General features: G+C 42.5%; 1 protein-coding gene across 1 annotated transcript; it reads left to right on the plus strand.

The window, feature by feature from the left end:
- Positions 1 to 551: 551 nt before the first annotated feature.
- LOC133923631 (flavanone 3-dioxygenase 2-like) lies at positions 552 to 15,578 on the plus strand. The gene is made up of 4 exons (XM_062368911.1): positions 552 to 938; positions 1,195 to 1,442; positions 14,628 to 14,955; positions 15,103 to 15,578. The coding sequence occupies exons 1-4, from the start codon at positions 741 to 743 to the stop codon at positions 15,355 to 15,357; spliced, it is 1,029 nt and encodes a 342-aa protein (XP_062224895.1). The 5' UTR covers positions 552 to 740; the 3' UTR covers positions 15,358 to 15,578.
- The last annotated feature ends 7,038 nt before the right edge of the window (positions 15,579 to 22,616 follow it).

Genomic DNA, 22,616 nt, shown 5'->3' on the forward strand with positions numbered 1-22,616 from the left:
GAAAAAAGATTGGTGTGGTGGACACTGGCATCTAGATTAGGGGGGAGTATTGTTGATTTAATCTAGCTGTTGTTAGTCAATTTCGTTTAGGAGTTAGTTTGTTTCCATTCAGATAGGCAGGTTCAGTTAGTTGAGCACAAGCCCGCAAGTTGTGCGCCCCGTGCGCGTCCTTTGCGTCACTACCGTCGCATGATCGCAGATTCGTTGGATGGCATGAATTCGTTGGATCGTGGGATAGCACATTTACCCATTTTGCTAATAAAAGGAGAAGAAAACCCGAAAAGCTGCGGCAATTTTGGCAGCGCAAAACCAGCCCCTGAAACACTAAACTCGTTCTTCACTTTCGTCAGTTTACTGTAGCTCACCCGAAAATCTTCAGTTCCGTCAGGCGAGCGCAGGCGTGAGGGAATCCGACTCCTACCAATCCTGAAGGCTGCTTCGGCTGGGGCCTCGTCGGCTCCAACAAAGAACACACTGTTTTGTTAGACTCCATAGATAAACCTGTCGAACCTATCCTAACTTGTGCCGCGAAAGTGTCGCGCATATATAACTCGGTCTCGGTGGTCTTGGAGCAACCAGCAGTACTAGCACTAAACACAGTTCTACCGCTGCCGGTCACTGATCCCGTCAACGCGAGGTCTCCGCCTCCAAGCGAAGTCCCTCGCGCGATCCCCTCGTTCCCATCTTCCTCTAGCTAGCTTTCCGAGATTCAACGTCGTGATCTCCGGCCGATCCATTCCATGGCGAACCAGCTTCTGTCCACCGTCGAGCGTCGCGAGACCCTGCCGGAGAGCTATGTCCGGCCCGAGTTCGACAGACCGCAGCTCGCCGAAGTGACGACGGACAGCAACATCCCGCTCATCGACCTCGCCTCGCCGGACAAGCAGCTCGTCATCGCCGAGATTGGTCTGGCTTGCCGCACCTACGGCTTCTTCCAGGTCCCCTTCTTGATCGCCTTATCTTAGCTAGCTAGGTTTTGTCCTGGCTCTATGCTTCAACGTTCAAACACGGCGGCTTAATTTCTTCGATGGCTTTAGAATTGGCTTCGCCGCTTGTCAGGACGTGACATCGTTTCCTCCTTCAGCCAAGCCTGACGCCTCGCTGGAACATTAGAGCTCATGCTCGCTCCCTGATGTAGAACACATGTTTTACTTTACAGTGAGTATACATGTTCTTCTTGATCATTTCTTCTAGGTTATAAACCATGGAATAGAAGAGGAGATACTGGAGAAGGTGATGGCCGTCGGGCTGCAGTTCTTCCGACTGCCGGCGGAGGAAAAGGCGAAGTTGTACTCTGATGAACCATCCAAGAAGATAAGGCTCTCCACGAGCTTTAACGTCCGCAAGGAGACGGTGCGCAACTGGCGGGACTATCTGCGCCTTCACTGCCACCCATTGGAGGAGCTCTTGCCTGAATGGCCGTCCAATCCTGAATCCTTCAAGTAAGCATGCATCACTAGCTAGCAACTTATATATTTTACGGAGCCAACTGACAAATGACTGGAGGTACAAGTTGAGCTGGTCATAGGCTCATTTTTCCATTAGTTCTCATCGGTTAAAAAAAAAGTTTTGCTACAGCACGCACTACTAGAAAACATAGTTTTGGTAACACATTTCTGTAACACATTAAAAAATGTGTTACAAAATAATATTGCAGCAACACATCAAACGTGTTACAAAGGTAGGCTGTAACACATGCATCATGAGATTCAAAAAAGTGTTACAATGAAAGGGGTACAGAAACACATAGAAAATCTGTTAAAAAAGAAGTGCTATAGGAACACATAACATGCAGTAAAGCTATAGAAAATGTGTTACAAAAAGAAGTGCTATAGGAACATATAATATGCAGGAAAGCTATATAAAAAGATGTTACAAAAGAAGAGCTATAGGAACACATAATATGCAGGAAAGCTGTAGAAAAGGTGTTAAAAAAACGCTATAGGAACACATAATACGCAGGAAAGCTGTAGAAAAGGTGTTAAAAAAACGCTATAGGAACACATAATACGCAGGAAAGCTGTATAAAAGGTGTTACCAAAAAAATCGCTATAGAAACACATAATATGCAGGAAAGCTATGTGAAAAAAATAGAAAAAACTATTAATGATAAGATATAATAGTGTAGCGGTAGTACACTTTACTTGCTAGGGAGGCATCCTGGATCGATTCTCATAAGTTACTTTTTTCTCTCAAAAATGCATACTACATAAAAAATATGTTACTACTGACTATAGCAATATATATTATACGTGTTACTATAGTTTAGTTGTAACACTTTTTATTACATATAGAAACAACTATTATGTGCGATAATAGATTTTACCGTAGTAACATAGACACCAAGAATATATATCAAATATGTTATTACAAACCTCTGTAACATATTTATTGATGTGTTACTTACATCACTATCCTAACGTAGTGACTTAGTATAAGCGATGGGAGGTAACCACATGGGAAATGCTACTATACATACAACCCGTTTTGTACAACTCGTTTACAATAAAGAAGACAAATCAATTTGAGTGGTTGACTCATTTATCAACCAAAGATTTAAAAACGAAACTGTAAGGGTTGTACAAATAAATTATTTTCTTAGATAATGAAAAGTCAATTCTGATGTCTACATCATTACGATGTACGCAGCCCGAATACAAATGGACTGTACATGTAATATTTCCCCAACATATGGAATGCTAATATAGGATCGCCAAATTACATCATTCATAAAGACACGTGTGGGAATAAAGCAAATGCATACCTATGCCCATACACACCCTCTAGCTATCTCATGCAACATTGATAGTGCACTGGGATGTATGCTACACTATTTGAAATTTACATTTTAAACCGAAGACATGATGTAGTACATGTCGCAAAGTTTTGTTTGATTATATAAAAAAAGTAGTGTTCGGCAAATGCTCAAATATACCATTTGACTATAGTATAGGCGACCTAATGTAGTACTAAGTTCCTCTGTTCTTAAATAAATGTCGTTTGAGGATGCACCCATTCATGATTTTGAAAATTTGACCACTAATATACATAAAAGTATTAAGATTATCATTTAAAAATGATATTAATAGTTTTGTTCATAAAAAATACTTTAAATTGATTATATTTTTAATATTTTTTTAGTAACAAATGCTTTAAATAGGTAATAGTCAAAGACATGTATTGAGACCGTGTTGATATCCAAAATGGCAACTAACAAATAACAAAGAAAGTATAATATATAGTATATCAATAATTGGTAAAGTCGATTATGTAAATACTTATTTAAAGTAGAGATACATGTTCACTAACTGTGTATCGAAGAAGAGGACGTGAGATTTTATACAAGTTTAGATCTCATTTAGAATAATAGCCCTGTCCTATTCTTTTTTTTATTAATATCAGAAGAAGACAAATCCAATGGGGGTGATATCTAGATCTAATCTTAAGGGTCTTGGCGAGTTCTCTCGTATTCCAAATCATGAAACTATTGTCAGATGAATCTAATTGTGACTCGAATCTACTGTGGATCCTAATGGGTTATTTCTGCTTCTATCTAACTAGGCTTGCTTCATATCGTTTGTTCGGCTTCTGGCTTCCAACCTCGCTCCCTCTGATCCCCTCTTGGATGTAACCCATCCCCTCCTTATATAGTCAGGTAGGGAAGACATATCATACTCAGACTTTCTGAGTGTAATCTTCCTGGATTATATTACTTCCGAATATCTGGATAACTCTTTCATAATCTGAGAATGATTTTCGTGTGGAACGCGATAAATTATCTAGAATATCAGCACGAGCCTTATTTACCTCATAGTGGTTATGAAATATAACGTATCGAATGAAGGACACATGTATGATGGTGATTTATCTTCAGGATATATTGTATTTGTAGTAAGTCCTTAATTATTAATTATTAAATCATCATCATAGTACTTAACAATACAAACCTAAAAATTAAGGAAGTTGTGCTAGTGACGGCGTTAAGATTGAGAAATACTACCTCCAGCCACGAATGCATGACATTTTGGACAAGACACAATCTACAATGCATAGCTTTGGTCATCGTGTTTTTTTTTATTAGGGTATGTTTATAAAATCTAATAAATTTGTGATATTATAAAAATAGTTTTCTAGAAAAAGCTAAACATATGATTTTAATATTTTTAAACTAAATATTTTAAAAACTCAAAGTTTTAAAAGTTTGACCAAACCTTGTCCAAATCATCATGTTTTATGACCGGAGGGAGTAGTAGCAGATAGTGGAAAGATGGTTGGTGAACACAGTTCTTTATGACAAACTGATCGGTACATAGATAATTGGCTATTTCCTTGGATCTACAGAATTCCCTTTTTTTTCCGAAAGGATGGTAAGAGAATTGCTAATTTTTTTATAAGAAGAGAGAATTGATCCAGTTTATAAGGGAAACAGTGTCTGAAATATTACAATTACACAATTAATTTGATGGGAAACCTAGCGAAAAAACCAGCTCAATAGACATTCTCTTCAGAACAACTGCCCAAGAAGGGCACACCACCAACTACTTGGACTCCATAAATTAGCTAGGTCCGGTGTAGGTTATCATTGCCAAGCATGAGAGCAGCTCTGACTTCCTACGAAGAAACACCACAACTACCTCAAACTCGCCACGCTCATGACCCAAAGGCTACCACTGATACCGCCGCCGGGATAACCATGCCCGTGTCATCATTGCTGAGCTTCGTCAAACTGACGTAGCAGCTCCGACTTCTTCACTGCACAGCTAGCCCAATGCGCATCAGTTGAGCAACGAGAGAGGTGGAGAGCATCTCAATTTTGAAGCAATAGATCATCAAAGAAAAAACTCCAAGCCTCCAAGGTGTTGAAGTCCGCCGCCGAGAATGTCCTGGCCCACGCCAAAGCTGATTGCAGCTCCAAACCAAGGAAAGGACCTCCAAAGCGACTCCTCCAAAGAGGACACAACATCCAAGGGCATCTCCATCGCCTATCCAGATACCCAGAGCTGGGTTTTAACCTGAAGAGTCCAAACCCTCATGTGTGTGTGTGAGGGCAAGGGGTTCTTGACAACGCTCTAGGGAGGGGAGTGGCGCCCAAAGGTGTCACCGTCATCGGCGCTGGCAGAAGGCCAAGTAGGGCTTTCGCCCGAAGCCCCCTAACCCATCCATCGAGAAAACGACAGCCATCCCCACTCTCAAGCACCGTCCCTGAGCCATCACCACGCCGTCAAGCTCCCCGCATGTCAGATCTGGGGAAAGGAGACAAATTCAACAAGAGGAGGAGCACAAGCAGCGGTGGGAGGCCTAGAGGTAGCCATCGCGAAAAGGGGAGAACCGACAGTCGCAACACCCAACGCCCAGCAGGCCGCCCCTGTTGTTCGGGCTGACCCGCTGTGGGTAGCGGCCAACCAGCATGGCCCCAAGGCCGCCGACTGGCGCGGTGACACTAGTCGACCAACCAACGCTGCTTCCAGCGGCCTGCGCCACAAGCGGTCAGATCCGGGCTAGTCCACCAAACGGTGATGGAAGGGACAAGAAGGATCGGTGGGAGCAGACACTTATTTTAAGAGGAGAATGGAGGGAAAGAGAGGAGAGAGGAAGACACACACCGTCGCTTGACACCGTCTCTGACAGTCAAAGGTGGCGGCGACAGCCACGTAGGGCCACAGGGAGGAGGCTTTGGCGGCGGAGTTGACTCGTGTGGGGAACCGTCTAAATAATATTCTAATTAATCATCAGGAGTATCATTATTCATAATCACAACCTTGATGATTAACCAGAATGTCATTCCGATAGTCCCGGCACGTGTTTTGTGCCTAAGGATCGGAACACATGACTTCCAACATAGACATCACAACATAGCTTAATAAAGAGCGAGTAATAAACATTTATATTACAAGTATTAAACATGCAACAGATTTCAATAATTTACAACAAAAACGAGCTAGGAGGAGACAAAACCCCCCAACTCCTAACTACAAAAGAACTACGCAGCGAAAAGTTAAACTTAGAAACAACAAAAGAGAACGACGCCACATACCCTTAGGCATCGTCTCAACACGCCACCTTCAGAGTAGGATGCACTACTCTTGCCCGCCACCCTGATCGGCAGGCACGAAGTAGCCAAAAATAGCCTCTTCCCCAGCAGCAAGAGTACCTGAAAGCGCAGGCATGAGTACGAAGTTAGTCACAAGACTTAAACCATATAGAGCACATATACATAGCTCGACTCCAAGGATTATGCATTGATCATTAGCATGGATGAACCACAGGCTAGGTAAAACATAACTACTAAGCATCCTAGACATATATGTGAGCAATTGAAACTTTACCAGAACATAAGAAAACTGCCATGCAACTAACAACTGAATAAAAGTAACTGTAAACAACATGTATATCAATAAGCAACAAGAACCAACATCACCATCTCCCACATACCGAACCACAAACCATACTCGAAACTCTATGACCGATGCAGATGGACAGAAACATGCTCATGACCGAGAGCGCGACAGTTCGAACTGTTTATACACCCTGCAGGGGATACTCCTGTACCCACACGACACGAGGACCATACGGCTTGTACCACAAGTCAAAGTGCACACAAGGGGTACTCGTGACAACCTTTCTCAACCAGCCCCAACCGTTTGGATCATGCATCGCTCGGCGCGACGGTACTAGAACTACTCTCGGATCAAACTAGTACTGCTACAAGCCTGCCCCGCTCACACCGTCGATGACCAAGCCCAAAAAGCCACAGCTGCGACGGTATTCGGCTCGCCTTACCATTAGATCGGCATGTGGTGAGTAAGGTAACTGCTAAAGCCAACAACACCGACGATCAGTGCTTAACGGCGTAAAACGATCTACGGTGTCCGGTTTCCTCTACCGACCTACCTAGGGGAACTCCACATTCGGGCAGGACAAAACACCTCCTAGTACCGCTCACACCTCGTCTCATACTCACCACTCGTTCAACCATCTCGACCTCAACAAGTGTATGTAATTATAAGAAGGTCCTATGCTCGCGAACAACGGGATGCACCGTCGTTCGACTTCTACCAAATGACCTAAGCATGGCTAAGCGTATAAGTCAAACTCATACCTAGACATTGACAACATCTCAGGGCTACAAGGAATGTAAATACACAAGTATTCAAAGTAGAAGAATGCAATCGGCATAGGTTCTACCCATTGGTACCTGACACTGACTCACTAGAAGTATGTAACAAAGCTTAACACATGCTAGAAGTATAAGATATGCGAATCAACGTAATACTAAACGATCTAAACGAAAACCAGAAAATAACAGCCATCCAGAGTATTCGGAATGGTTCGGAGTATCCGGGCTCGGACCCTCCGAGTGACCCTGCGGAAGAGGCGCTCGGTTGCTGCCTTTTTATTTAACTGGCCCGGAGTATCCGGGTGAATCCGGAATGTCCGAGTTCCGGAGTATCCGAGCCATCCTCCGGGGAAGGCTCTCGGTTAGCACTATTCTAACTTGACTCGGAACCTTCGGGTTGGTTCGGACTATCCGGGATATGCCGAACACTCCGAGTGAGGTTCCAAATGAAGCTCTCGACTACACGACCACATAACTACCCGGAGTCTCTGGGTTTGATCGGATTATCCGAGTGATACAGACTTGGATTCTTCACGATTTTTCCACTCGAGTGATTTGACTCACTTTACAAATCTGTGCTATACAAATGTGTATATGCCCCATCTAAAAGATTCTAAACCAATCTCGCACCCTAAAACCTAACCAATTTTGAACACAATTCAACGGACAAATTCTGCTGAACCCGGAGTATCCGGGTGAGTCCAGAGTATCCGAGTCAGCCCAGAAAAGCTGTTCTCGAGTAGATTTTTGATCGATTGGAGTTGCGATCTTTTCTAAGCCCAAAGGGGACATATTAGAGATAGTCTAAGGATACTAGAACTTACTCATCAACTACCACATTTGTGTAGCACAGATTTGTGATGGTACCACATGCATACCTTGAATCCTCCACTTGAGCTCGGATTTTGAAAGAAAAGAGAGAGTGAGCTTGAGTAGGAGAGTGAGAGGGAGGGGGGTGCTGCTGCAGCTTGGGGAGACGTGTGGAGTGAGGAGAGGAGAGAGGGAGGGCAGGTGGGATGCTGCCCACTTGAGAGAGGGAGTGGGTGAAGGGTGAGACCCACATGTTAGAGAAAATAGGTATTTCTAAAATAATTTTTATTCTTTTCTCCCTTATTTTTTTTCTCTTATCCAAATAATTTTTAACGAAGTGCATTAGCTCTCCGAATTATCATTACGTAAAATTAAGTATAATACTTAAAAATATGATTTTACTTAAATACGTGATTAAGAATTTGAGATGTGACAACTCACCACCCGGGTCGTCTCTCTGAGATGATGCGGGGCCGGAGAGGGGGTGTTCAAATCATAGGTTTCCGGCCTTCACACAATTCTGAATGGACGATCGGTAAATTGGGATGTGCTACTCCTATTTCTATCCAATGGCAAGCTAGTTTCGGGAATTGATGTGGGTGATGCAGCCAAAAGTGTGCCATGGCTTGCACTATAGCTCGGGAACGGAGAAATTTTAGAAAGTAGAGGATTACATTTCTGGACTTATTCGATCTGTCTGCACTGAAACATAGACAAGATCGGACGATATCAATTATCCGAATCCGATCGACAGTCAATCAAGAACCGATACTCACCACCAGGCACCATGTGGGCATCCTATCCTGTAGCACCATCGCAGTTCTATTGTGTAACACGACGCGCTTGCAGTTGCATGCAGCACAGAAAGCGACCTAGCTAGAAGCCTAGAACTAATTTAACATTGACGCGACCTGCTCGATCTCTTTTTCTCGATCATCTTCTGGAGGCGCGCACATGCATGCACGTCAGATAACCACTCTTAGAGCGTGGCTTTAGCTCGGATCGTGGTATTAAAAATGGAATATTAATATAAGTTGGAGCATATGCCCTTTTGAAATCACAAGACGACAGTCTACTTTAGACTCCGTGTTTCATGACTGACGAGAGGATATATATACTTGATTATTACACAGATATATACTCTCCTGTATGACGGCTGACGAGCACTTGGGATGTCATCTAGCACACTCCGTTTCTGTAAGTGTGGCCTCTTTAGTGGTTCTAGATACCATTACAAAGTACACTCCTGAACCCGAAGTGCGCGCGCACTATACAGCGAATGGAACGTGCATAGACAGCGCAATCGCGTCACTTCATAAAAGGGTGTGGCAAAGAGAAACTCCACACTCCCAGGGGAGAGGATGCTCTTATACTTTCTGTCCATTGTAGATGGATGCTCTAATACCTTCTCTTTCATTATCATGCAGATTCTAGAACATCTTCAAAATTATCATATCACTATCTCAGAAGGGATTATAACAAACAGATTTTAAACTCTATCACAGATAATTATATGTTTCGTCTCTACAAAAGTATATGTGATATTGAGCTTGTTACAGAAGATTATAACTTCGTCTATAATAGAGCTATACAAACATGTTTAAATAAGATATGCGTCTGTAATATAGCTACACACATATTAGTTTCACAATACAGACAGACGGATTTTTTTTGAAAAACTGTATGTATGTATTAAGGGTCAAATAAGGGTATCAAGGAAATCAGTATGTATAAAGTGTCACAGACAGAATTTTCTAAAAAATCATCTATGTGACCCTTTCTTCCTTGGGAAACTATTTTGCTTCCTGGCTGTCCTTATGATATGGCATACATCACATACAAATTCACATAAGAACATCACGTGCATATATATCACATAGGTATATACACCATATGCATCACATTTAACATAAGAACACATTGTCGAGAACATGGTTCACAACCTAATTAAACATAGAAATAGCATCAGAAGAACATTGTTCGGAACATAAACCTATACACAACATTAATCCCTAATAGGTCTTCGAGGATTGAGCTTCGCCAATACGCATGCGTTTCACCACAATCTCGGCAAAAGTATTATCTTCATACATCTTCTCGCTGTCATCAGTATCAGGAAACATCCTGACAAACTCAGTCATGCGCTAGAACCAAATAACGTCCATTCAAATCTCTTGCCCTTGTTAAGTAAGAGATAACAGTTCAAATCAGTCTTGCAGTTCATGAAAATATCTCCATTGTGACGAATACCAATAGAGAAATTTCCATCAGAAATAAAAGACAATAGAACGTGATTCACAACATAAATTAGGTCCATAGTGGTGCCCTTCACAGCAACGAAGAACACATGTTCCATATAACTGAAATCGACGCCAAGCATTCTGACCATGGAAGCAGGCATTGGAATAACCCCATCCTTCCAATGCTTGATAGCAATGAACAAAGACATATTCTATGCAGATATGGAACACACGACAATAACACTTAGTACACAAAATCAAACCCTAACAAAACGGCGATGCAATTCGAACTCACCTCAGTGCAGGGAAAGGGATTCATCGCCCAGATCTCGAACCTCCCTCGCAAAATCAAACCCTAACAAACATTGAACTCACCATTACGGAAAGGGATCAGATGACAACGAGGAGAGTGAGGGAGATGAACTTCGTCGCTTTAGTGAGGAAGACGAGCAATTTTTAAAAGGGGTAGTAGGAAGAGTAGAGTGAGGGGTTAAATTTAAAACAATATCTTGGTCTTTAATTACAGACGATTTATTATAGTAATCTATCTATATTTATCATACAGACACAGACGGATCTTACAAGAAATTGTCTGTGATAATATCACAGACGAGTTTTTCTAAAATTTGTCTATGTCTGTATGATAGAAATAGATGTATTTGTAAAAATTGCCTATGAATTCTAGCACACACAGACAGATTGTCATGTTGCAGGCACAACTGTTTAGCAACTGTCTCTATATATCTTATCAGTGGCGGGTCCAAAAAACCGTATGTGTTACTCTGTCTGCTTTTACTATTTCTATGGTGGTGTACTATGTAGAGAGGAATTTTTTTGGGTGTAAATATTCCAAACCTTTTTTTGGTTTGGGAGTGGGGTGAGGTGGGGGATGGGGTAAAGAGGATAGAGCGTTGGATACTAAGTACCCCAATACTTCATATTTCATCGATGAATCCTATTAATGATTAGAGAAATTCTATCAAGCACTAAGGATCCAATGGTTGTGGTACGAATGGGTTAACAACTCCAAGCCATGGGTAGGAATCGACATCCCCTGCGATGCCACATACCACCAATTATTCAATGATTCCACAATGAACACAATTGAAGATGGAAAGAAGACAAGGTTCTAGCACCACACGTAGCCGGAAGGCGAAGCCCCCAAGAACTTCTCCACCCCCAAGAACTTCGCACTGCATCTCTTCAGCCTTTTTAGAAGAAAAAACAAAACGATGGAGCAAGAATTCAACAACAACAACTGGATTTGCACCCTCGTTGGGAGGATAACAACTTCCACACAACACAAGGAATTTGTCTCCCTCTAGATCAGATTGCAGCCAACCCACATCCAGCCGGACATCGCCGCCATCATCCGGTGGCGCTGGACCAGCTGGATGACCAATACACAGCTAAATCCGCCTACCACGTGCAGTTCAACGGCTGTTTCGACCACTTCAAGAACAAATTGATACGGAAAGTGAACATGGAGAACAAATGCAAGTAATTCGCTTGGACCTTGATTTAGAATAAAATCCTCACGGCTGACAATCTTTCCTTAAGAGGCTGGCCGCGCCAACCTTCATGCATGTTATGCAATGGTCCAATGGAAACCGGAATCCACTTGTGTCTGTAATGCCGTTTTGCCCAAGATGTCTGGACCCATGTTTTAGCACGGAAACAAATGCACATCATCCACACGGGGCAGCTCACGAGCTTCCAATCCATAGTGGAATGGTGGAAAATCATAGTGAAAGGCGTAACAAAAGAATAACACCACTCCTTCAACAGGACGATCATCTATATCGATCATATGGAACGTGTAGAACGAGAGGAACCATCATATCTTAAAAAATAAGAGCTTGTCAGCCCAGGAGGTCACGCACCCTGCCAATGAGGATATTGATCAGTGACGATGCATTCCTAATGATCTAGCGTTACATTATACATGGGCTACAGGAGGTTCTAGTGTTCCTTTGTGCTTCCAGCCATTTTCGATGTGCGTAACTCATGTTAAGTAGCCCCTCTTAGGTTGATGGTGTGGCTTGCCCACATTATGTATCATAAACTCCTCTTCTTCTTAATTGAATGACAAAGCTCCTACCTTTTTCGTTCAAGAAAAAAAATATTGTGCATGCCCTTAGAGTGGTCATCGATTATTTTTCATAAAACTGCATTTGGTAGACCTCGAGCTTAGATATTTGGTAGTCCATTTAAAAACTGTTTTTTTTTTCGAGATCGTGCATGGCACGTTTTTCATTATGGGAAAGAAGAGTGCGACCTTACCTAGATGCCTGCAAGCTGGCTACAGAGAAACTACTGTGACCTAGTTTATTAGTACATACTAAAACTGAACTACCTTGACCTGGACAATAACAAAGGAGAAGATACTATTATATAAAAGATCATCTTTTTTTTATTATCAGTTCAATAATAATCGGTAGTGATATATTGTCGGTTTGTAAGTAAAAAAAACTGAGCTAGCAAGAACCAGCAATGATACATAACTGCCGGTTAGTAATATGAATCGATAGTGATATTTAAATTAGTATTGCTAGTTTATAACACGAACCGACAGTGATATTCTAATTAGCACTGTTGGTTCGTAACACGAACCAGTAGTGGTACCAGTTCATAAAAAGGCATGCCTTTAATAACCAGTAGTGATACAAACCAGTAGTGATATCCCAAAAATCAACAGTGATACAAACTGGCAGTGATATCCCAAAAACCGTACGAATTTCTGCACCCGCCTGCTGAGCTTCTCCCGAGCACCTTTAAATATTTCACTCGATTGCTCTCGCTCTCACACTCAGTCTCTTCGATCCACCCTCTCCATTCCATCGCCACTGCCACCACCACAATGGATCCGCCGCCTTCTTCTCCCACTCCGTCCACTCCATCGCCGCCTCCACCACCACCTCCACTGCCACCTTCTCCGGTCACGCCCCCACACCCGTGCCATCGTTCAACGATGAAGCGGAGGCCCCGCGCGGAGATCTCGGATGAGGCGCACTCCTCAGACTCCGACGAATCAGCGAAGTCCCCCCTTCGAGGACGATGGCATGTGGGACTACTTCCTCGATGAACCAAAGGCGAAGAGACCCTGGAGCTTGGATGAGGAGGAGGAAAAAGAGGAGGAGGTGGAGGAAGAGGCCGGAGAGGAGGACGATTGTGACGGTAATGATGACGAGGACGATGACGACAGCAACGATTATGGCTTCTTCGTCGTCGTGGCCGACGCACGTGTTTAGGATTTTTTGTGGACGGGGTCATGCATATCTTTTGTTTTTAGTGTACAATGATGGAGTTAATGACTTAATTACATATTAGTGTGATATAAATCAGTAATTCTGGAGATTATTAATATAAAGCTCAGTTAAATTATTATCTGCCTATTTAAATTTTAATTTTCCCCTTAGATTGAGTATCACTACCGGTTTATAGTTAGAACCGACAATGATAAGTATATTAATCGGTAGAATCAGCTCAAAAACCGGAAATGATAGTTTGTATCACCGCCGATTCGTTACATGAACCGGTAGTGATATGTATAATCACTGTCAGTTTTGTAGCCGGCAGTGATAATCCATAATTAATCACTTCCGGTTCAAAAACTAACAGTAATATAGTTTTTTTTGCTGGTAGTGATGATCTTTTCTGTAGTAGTGAGAAATGACAACATCTAGATAACTATAGAAAAACGACATTGGGGCGTTGCCCGCCGATCATCATAGCGCGCCTTCTGCCTTGAGGTGCTGAATCAAGCCAATTGCCATCATGGAGCTGTTCTTGAAGACGCGCTGGTTTCGCTCGCACCATAGCTTCCAAGTTGTGAGAATGACGAAGGAGTCGAACCCCTTTCGGATCTCCTCTGAGGAGAGTGTTTTGCGGCTCTGCAGCCACCAATCCGCCAAGGAGCTGTTAGGAGTTGGCATGAGACGCCCGAGATCAACCTGGTGAAGGAGCCTGAGCCAGATTCCCTATTGAAGGCCCAACCAAGCAACAAGTGGGAGGTCGTCTCCGGAAGCTGAGCGCAGAGAGCGCATCCACTCAAAAGCTTCTGTTTATGAGTAGAGGTTGGCTGCTTCAACGTTCAGAAAAGAGCCTTTTTTCAAATGGTGAAAAATGGTTTTCATTCCACTAGCGTCCAATTGCTATCCTTGTTTATTTTCAAGCAATGTTCAGACTTCCATTACCATGTGCCATTTTTAGTCGTCACACCATAAACGACTGAGTAATTAAAGGTTCCCAATGTCTGGAGGCATGACATTGTTCAATTTCTTCAAAACAGATTCAAGTCAAAACATTTAACTGTAAAAGAACATCACGCGAAACTAAAAAACTAGCCTTCTTGGCTCGTTTGAAACTAAAAAGTCCGCGACAGCTACTGTCAGTGTTGTGTGACTTAACCATCCGTCATGATGCTGATGCACTGCTTTTTCCGTGGCATTTCTTGACAGGGAGATAGTCAGCACGTACTGCCGCGAGGTCCGGCTGCTCGGGCTCCGGCTTCTCGGCGCCATCTCCCTCAGCCTCGGACTCGAAGAGGACTACATCGAGAACGTGCTGGGCGAGCAGGAGCAGCACATGGCCGTGAACTACTACCCGCAGTGCCCGGAGCCGGACCTCACCTACGGCCTGCCGAAGCACACGGACCCGAACGCCCTCACTATCCTCCTCCAGGACCCCAAAGTTGCCGGCCTCCAGGTCCTCAAGGACGGCGACCAGTGGATCGCCGTCAATCCCCGGCCAAACGCTCTAGTCATCAACCTTGGCGACCAGCTGCAGGTACCTGATGATGCAGTTTTCTAATTGAGGCAATGTGTTCTGATGTGCTCTTTTATATAATGGAAAAATCGTTTCCGGCATCTGCACCATTTGGTGCACACAGCCTAGTCATGATGTGCTTATACGTGTAAGTGTGTACGCATCCAGGCCCTGAGCAACGGCGTGTACAAGAGCGTGTGGCACCGCGCGGTGGTGAACGCGGCGCAAGAGCGCATGTCGGTGGCATCTTTCCTGTGTCCGTGCAACAGCGCGGTGATCAGCCCGGCGGGTAAGCTCGTCGCCGATGGGGACGCGCCCATGTACCAGAGCTACACCTACGACGAGTACTACAAGAAGTTCTGGAGCAGGAACCTGGACCAGGAGCACTGCCTGGAGCTCTTCAGAGCCTCCCAGCTGCAGTAACTATTTTGCACCCTCGAGACTTGCTCGAACCAGTTTGCTTGGCTTGTTATATCTACGCCGTCCGGCAGCATTTCGGGCGGAATGCCCCGATTTTATCGTTTCCTTGTGGTTTGTATGCTTGTCCTAGTCATCTTTTCTTGTACCTCCAGGAAAACCATGCTTGTCCTAGTCATCGTTTCCTTGTGTTGTGTTATATTAACAATTCTATCACTTAAATTCTAAAACTTATATATTTCTGAACAAACACTTTGTAAAAAAGGGACAAAGAAGACACATAAGTGACGGGTCATTACATGACTCATCACTTATGTTGTCTCAAATCGAGATAAGGTATTTACTTGTTACAGATAACAGATAATAAGTGATGTGTCGTAATATCACCCGTCACCTATAACATAAGTGATGCAGATCTTTCTGCATTAGTTATAAGTGATGGGTCGTAACATAAAGAAGAAAAAGAGAGCTGAGAAGAAAGGCTCTAAGAAGAACCTATCGAAGATGTCAAAGGCTATTATAACGCGAAGAAGTTCACGGACATTGAAGCAACGTGGACTAGTACCAACACAAAATTTCAATATGGGAAGCCCATGATGAAGATAGATGGCCTAGCATGAGCGGGACAAGTATTTGTTGACTTGTATAATTACTACATGCATGCTTCTAGAGACAGCAATGCCATATCCATAGTCGTACAATACAAACCACGACACCTCTTAAGTGATGATGACGGCTACTTCATTGTGGGTTTCAATGACTTATACGACCTCTTCAACCTTGATGGCTGAACGTTTCATTATTATGAATCTTCACATTGTAAGTGCATTGAAATTGAATATTCATTAATTAATACTACTAAGTCTTGAATCTACAACATATCTGTAGACACTTGATAAAAAAACAAAGAAGAATAAAGATTCCATCGCATGTCTTGACCCTGAGGCTATTACAATATCGGCCATACAACTTCACCCGGTTTACGTTATGGACCATGTGGTCAGTGCAATGTAACAATATTCCAAAATACAGTACCTGATGAACGCCTATAACACCGGTGGCTATTGAATCTTACTGGTCATTTGCCTCAAGTGGGACTTGGTGTTCTACCTCGACTCATCAAGATCAGTAGGACGAAAAGGCAAACCTGGAGAGCGTGATAACAATGCTGTAAAAGGAATGCTTGATGCGTAAGTTTTGTCTTAGTTTACATATTTAACTTTTCTAACATTCAATTGCTCCCTAATCGATCCATCCTTATACAGGGTTTTTGACAAATATATTCAAGCTCAACCTGACTATGATGTGAAAGCCGGTTGCAGACTGACACATAAGGCCGAGTTCGCTGTAAATGCTACCTAACAGAATATCAAATGCTCTTTGTTGTTGCTTTTTTCCTTTTTATCTAACACTAAATTTTCTTTCCATCAGTGCTACCAACAACCACCGAACAACATCGGTGGATTCTATGTTGCGTGAAACATGCTCCGCATGAAGAATTTCAAATCCTCCGATGTAAGTTCAATACGAGATTATTCATAACTAATTTCAGTAATTAGTTTAATTCCATTATAACATGATATTGGTTACGCGTCAAATTATTCAGGAATTTGACGCTCTATTTTTCAACGACGGTGCACTTCCGGAGATTCGACGACAAATCACAGAGTTCTTGGTGGCTAAAGTTATAAGCCCACACGACGAGTTCCACTATAGAATCCCTAGGTTATGAGGTCTTATATATGTAATATGAGTTGATCATAACTTTATAATATTTGTGATTCTATAATGAATTAATTGAAACTTTGTAACTTTTGTGATTATATGATGAAACGAGTTCTTATATGTGTGTTTGTCAATATAGATTTGGATGTGTTGCTGTTGTTTATAGGGAGAAGATGACTGCTAAATCCTGGCTATCCCCCAGGATGCAGCCTGGAAACAGGATATTCCCATACGGTAAGATACATATAAGTGACGGGTAATCTAATTACCCGTCATTTATATTAAATATAAGTGACAGGTAATTATGTATTCCTCCCAGCACATGGGTGACAGATATAAATGATGGATAACCTAGTTACCCGTCACTTATGTTAGGATATAAGTGACGGGTTAAGATGTTACCTGTCACTTATGTTAGGACATAAGTGACGGATGAAGAAGTTACCTGTCACTTATGTCTATCACCCCAGCACATAGGAGATGCTCATAAGTGACAGGTAACGGTATGACCCGTCATCGATGACATCATTTGGGGTGACACGTCACCAATGACTAGTCATCAGTGACGCGTTCGGGGTGACAGGTGTGGTACCCGTCACCCATTAGCATTATTACCCCTCACCCATGAGCTTTTTTCACGTAGTGAAAGGAAGTGATGTAATTTCATGTATTATATAAATTCAACTCTATTTGTACCTATTGTTGCCATGCCTACCATTAACTAATCATAGGTTTATTAGTCCATGTCTAGTTGCTACCAAAACTTCATCAGACGAGAAACTCATACATGGGCTCTCGCATTGCTCCCCTGAGGGGAGACTTGAGGGCGACACAGACCCCACCCACTAAGTCCGCTCCCTATTGGCTTAGTCGCAGCTACCGCAGCCAGCGTCGGCTGGCAATAGTGGTGGTGGATCTCGCAGTGAGCATATGTGGTTTCTTCTCTCCCCCGAGCTCCCTCCTTTCCTCTCCTTCCCCCCGGTGGTTGTACTCCATCATGGCAAAATATGAGCTTCCATGTCTTTGGTTGGATGGATCTAGGCATCCTAGGGCCTGATCTACTCACGACGGTGGTGGATCCGCCCTTTAGGGTCCGGATCTAGGCTCCACCTGTCCTGGCTGGCCACCCTTAGGTCAGCTGGCTCGATCGATAGCCTCGGCAGGGTGGATGGCATCCTCTGTGGCCGACAGGGCTCTGGGAGTCTCTGCCGGTTGGCAGCTCTATTGCCCCCTGGTCCGTTGCGCTTGTTGCCCCCTCACCCCTTGAGAAGCATCACCCCGGCGGCTCAGGGCCATTGGTGGGGAGGCTGCTCAACCTCTTGTCGCTGACCGCTGGCCACTGCTCCTCCCCCGGGATTTGTCCTTCTGGCCCGCAGGTCTCCTCGGTGCAGTGTTTGGCGGTTAGGTGGTGGGAGTTCATGATGCTGCTACGCTCTGGCATGGCTTTGGCATCGTCAACGTCCTGGCGACTGCACTACTCTACCCTACCCATACCCCCCCTTAGCCTGGGCTGCTCCCGGCTTCTCCCCTCCTTTGCGGGGGCACCTGGTGGGGCTGCAGGGTCTCCGGCTCGGGGGAGGAGTTGAGATGGTGTGGCTACAAGATCTGCTGGTTGTTGGGCCCTGGCGTGGTCTTTCTTGGCTTCTGCCATCTTGCGCGGACATTGGGGCGGAGGAGTTGTGGGTGAAAACCTTGCCCAGTTGTGTATCAGTGATGATGATGTTGGCATCCTTGGGTGTCATCTCCTTCCTTAAGGCATCATTGGGGTGACTCCTCACCCCTTGTGGCTCCTCCAAGTGAAAACCCTAACCGGCTCTTCGGTCGAGCGACGACGGCGTCATCGTCACTCCCTTCTTGAAGGCGTCACCTCAGATGCTCACTGCGCTCTTTGGTGTCTACATGTTTCTTTTGTAGGTTGACCCCTACGTCCTCTAGTTGTTGATAGCTTTCCTTCTTGATCGACACTTGTCAACTACTGCAATTGTCTGATGCGTGCTCCTCCGAAGCAATGCATTGTTGGCCTATTGGTGAGAAGATGTGCAGTGTGGGAGAAGGGCTCCGCCAACCAAGTTGAGTTGAGGGGCCAATTAGTTGATTGGTTAGTGTGCAAGTTGAGTTAGGTTGGATTTGTCAGTTTGTTTCGTTGCGTCTTTTGGTTGGGCATCTTTTGTCGATTAGAGGCCGTATTGTCGTTTCAGGGTCGTCAACTGGTTTGATGCTCCTAAACAATACTTTCATTACACGGTTTTCGGATATGGTTTCCCTCATAAACTAGACCAACTCTTTTCTTCTATTATAAAATCGGTCACGTAACGTCCTTTCGAGAGAAAAAATCTTCATCAGATGGTTCAGGGGAGTCCCACCTTGGTATAAGGTTTTCAAGTCCACAATCCACTTATTGCTATTTAGATTAATAGATTTGCTATTTATCCGTCATCAGATTTTGTCCCCTCAAATCTGTCTAATTTTCCACCTTGTGGTAAGATGATTGAGTTTTTGTTGGATATCTAGGGTACTGGTTTTGGATCCACGTCCGCAACCCGCTATCACATGGAGGATACTCGGCTTTGTATTTGACTCCTCAATTTCCACACCCATATCTCTCCAGTCTCTCTCAACCGGCTCTCTCTCTCTCTCTCTCTTCCCTCGATTGCCTTTCCCCTTCTTGAAGCGACATAGAGGAGAAATATTCCCCATCCCGTTCTCCTTCATAGACACAACAATTCCCTTTCTCTTCAAGGTGCGATTTCAAGCTCTTTACTTTGATTTGGTACTCGATCTATTCGATTTGTTCAACAATTAACCGATTCTCCGGTCATATTTTGTTCATTTCTATATGTTAGGGTTTGATTTGTGTGGGGGGATCGAGGTCTGGGGGTGAGGATTCAAGGTTGATTTGCACTTGGGTGAGTTCAAAATGAATCGCGTTATGTGTTATTCTTATTGATGTTAAGTGATTCATCCATTTCACCAGCGAGTTTTGATTTTCTTTCTTTGTGTCAGGGTTTCATTTGGTGTGTGCGTGGGTTGGGGTGATTGAAGCGTGGACTAATTCAAGGTTGATCTGAACTGAGGTGAGTTTAAAAATGAATCACATGATTTGTTCTATTTGTTGAATATTTGCTCCGATATTTATTTGATTATGTAGGGATAGTTTGTGCTATGTTAAAGGTTTTGGATGTGTTTCGGGAAGGAAGTCCGGTAGAAGAATCGAGCAGTTTCAGTCCCTATTTTGGTGGTGAGTCTTATGCTTCTGGTCTTCTGCTTGTAGGGAGCTCGGTGAAGGAATCAAAGCAGTAGCCTGTTGTAGTTTTGTGGTAGATTCATTGCTTTTTGTCTTGTTTCTTTGTTCGATTGAGCCATACTAGATTACATTTCACTTGTCTATGCAAACTCGTAGGTTACTATTTTATCTATGTACTTTTTTCATTGGCTTGATCACTATTTTGTTTTTTATGGCCCCTGATCCCCTACACTAATCTATGTGTGAATGTGTTAGTTGCTCAATAGCCTATGGTATCTTATTATGTACTTAACTAGTTGGAGAAAATATTTTCATAATCTGTGTATATACAGTCTTTTCACTTCTCTTCCATGTTTGCCATTATGTTGTTCTGCATTTTCAGTAGGTCTATATAAGTAGTGCTTCACCTTTTTTTTTTCTTGAGGCTTGGTAAGTTGTCTAAAATACTTGTTTTGCTAAACGTACCATTTTTGCTGGACATTAACTAATTTGTGCTTAAATATGTTATTTAGTTATGAGGTACTTTGTTTTTTCTCTTTAATTAATTTGTGTCTTTTCTTTTATAATTTATGTATACCTCTTTCTCTATCTATATATTTCTATCTATTTCTCCATTTCTAGAAACATAGATATATATGTCTATGCTTGTATTTATACTTTTCTGTCTGTATTTCTATCTGTATCTCTCTATATCTATCTTTATCATTCTCTCTGCATTTCTCTCTTTATCCTCCCCTCTCTATTTTTATACCCCTTTCTATTTTTCTTTCTCTATTTGTATCTCTCTCCCTATGCCTTTTTTCTCTATTTTCTTATGGCCAATTTCTTCTTTGTCCCTCTCTTTCTATTTGTATGTTTCTCTCTCTCTCTCTCTCTCTCTCTCTCTCTCTCTCTCTCTCTCTCTCTCTCTCTCTATGTTTCTCTCTTTTTCTCTATGTATCATTCTTCTTCTATCCCTCTCTCTTTTTCTCTATAAATGTCCCTCTCTATGTCTTTCTTTATGTATTTTTTCTCTATAAATCTCTCTCATCTCTTTATGAATTTTTCTCTATAAATGTCCCTCTCTATTTCTTTCTTTATGTATTTTTTCTCAGTAAATCTCTCTCTCCCCCCATCTATCTCTATCTCTCTGTCTTTCTATGTCTCTATTTCTTTCTATCTATCTATCTATTTCTCTCCCCCCCCCCCTCTTTTGTATATATCTTTCTATCTCTTTGTCTATCTCTCTATCTCCCTCTCCCTCTATTTCTTTCTCTTTCTTTATCTCTCTTTCTCTATGTATTTTTATTTATGTATCTCTCTCTATCTCTTTCTCTTTCTCTATCTATATCTCTCTATATGCCTTTCTTTCTCTATATGTATATGTATATATGTGTCTATATATGTGTGTGTCTTTATATATGTATAGATGTATGATTCTACCTCTCTGTCTGTTTTTATCTTTCTCTATTTGTATGTTTCTCTCTCTTTTTTTCTATCTGTATTTCTCTATATGTATTCTCTGTTAATGTGTTGCCCCCTCTCTCTCTCTAATTCTATCTCTGTGTGTGCCTTTGAGATATATGTATATCTTTCTCTCTCTCTCTATAGGTATTTCTCTCTATATGTTTCTCTTTCTTTCCTTCTCTATTTCCCTCTGTATCTCTCTCTTTATCTTCTCTCTGTCTATTTCTCTATCTATTTTTGTATGTATTTTTTTATGTTTAAAATCTTACTCTATGTATCTCTCTCTTTCTGTCTCTCTTTCTCTCTGTATGTATCTCTCTTTCTGTCTCTTTGTTTCTCTCTATTTCTCTATATGTATTTCTGTATCTCTCTCTCTCTCTCTCTCTCTCTCTCTCTCTCTCTCTCTCTCTCTCTCTTTCTGTCTCTCTTTCTCTCTGTATGTATGTATTTGCAAAAATTCATTTAGGTATTGTGTGGGTACCTAAAGGTACCTGCTCAACGTAGGTATAGGGGTATAAAGGCTGATCCAAAATTATTGCTGCAGCTATATATTCTCTATATGTTTCTTTTTCTTTCCTTCTCTGTATCTCTCTATTTTTGTCAATCTTTATCTATATTTCTCTCTATTTCTCAATATGTATTTCTCTATATGTTTTTCTCTCTGTCTATTTTAATATTAACCTTCTCTTTTATCTGTCAACAGATAATTCTCTACTTCTCTGTTTATCTCTCTCTGTGTGTTAATAAGTTATGTTCTCTCTCTCTCTCTCTCTCTCTCTCTCTGCTTCTCTATGTCTCTCTTTATTTTCTCTATGTCTTTGTTTTTCTCTAACTCTGTGTGTGTTTGTCA

Source organism: Phragmites australis, chromosome 7, assembly GCF_958298935.1.
Source record: "Phragmites australis chromosome 7, lpPhrAust1.1, whole genome shotgun sequence".
NCBI lineage: Eukaryota > Viridiplantae > Streptophyta > Magnoliopsida > Poales > Poaceae > Phragmites > Phragmites australis.

What these genes read in the sequence shown, in the direction of transcription:
- LOC133923631 (XM_062368911.1), top strand. Translation starts at nt 741, where the DNA reads ATGGCGAACCAGCTTCTGTCCACCGTCGAGCGTCGCGAGACCCTGCCG. An exon ending in GCACCTACGGCTTCTTCCAG is followed by an intron (nt 939 to 1,194) that starts GTCCCCTTCTTG and finishes CATTTCTTCTAG; the next exon opens with GTTATAAACCATGGAATAGA. An exon ending in ACCTTGGCGACCAGCTGCAG is followed by an intron (nt 14,956 to 15,102) that starts GTACCTGATGAT and finishes GTACGCATCCAG; the next exon opens with GCCCTGAGCAACGGCGTGTA.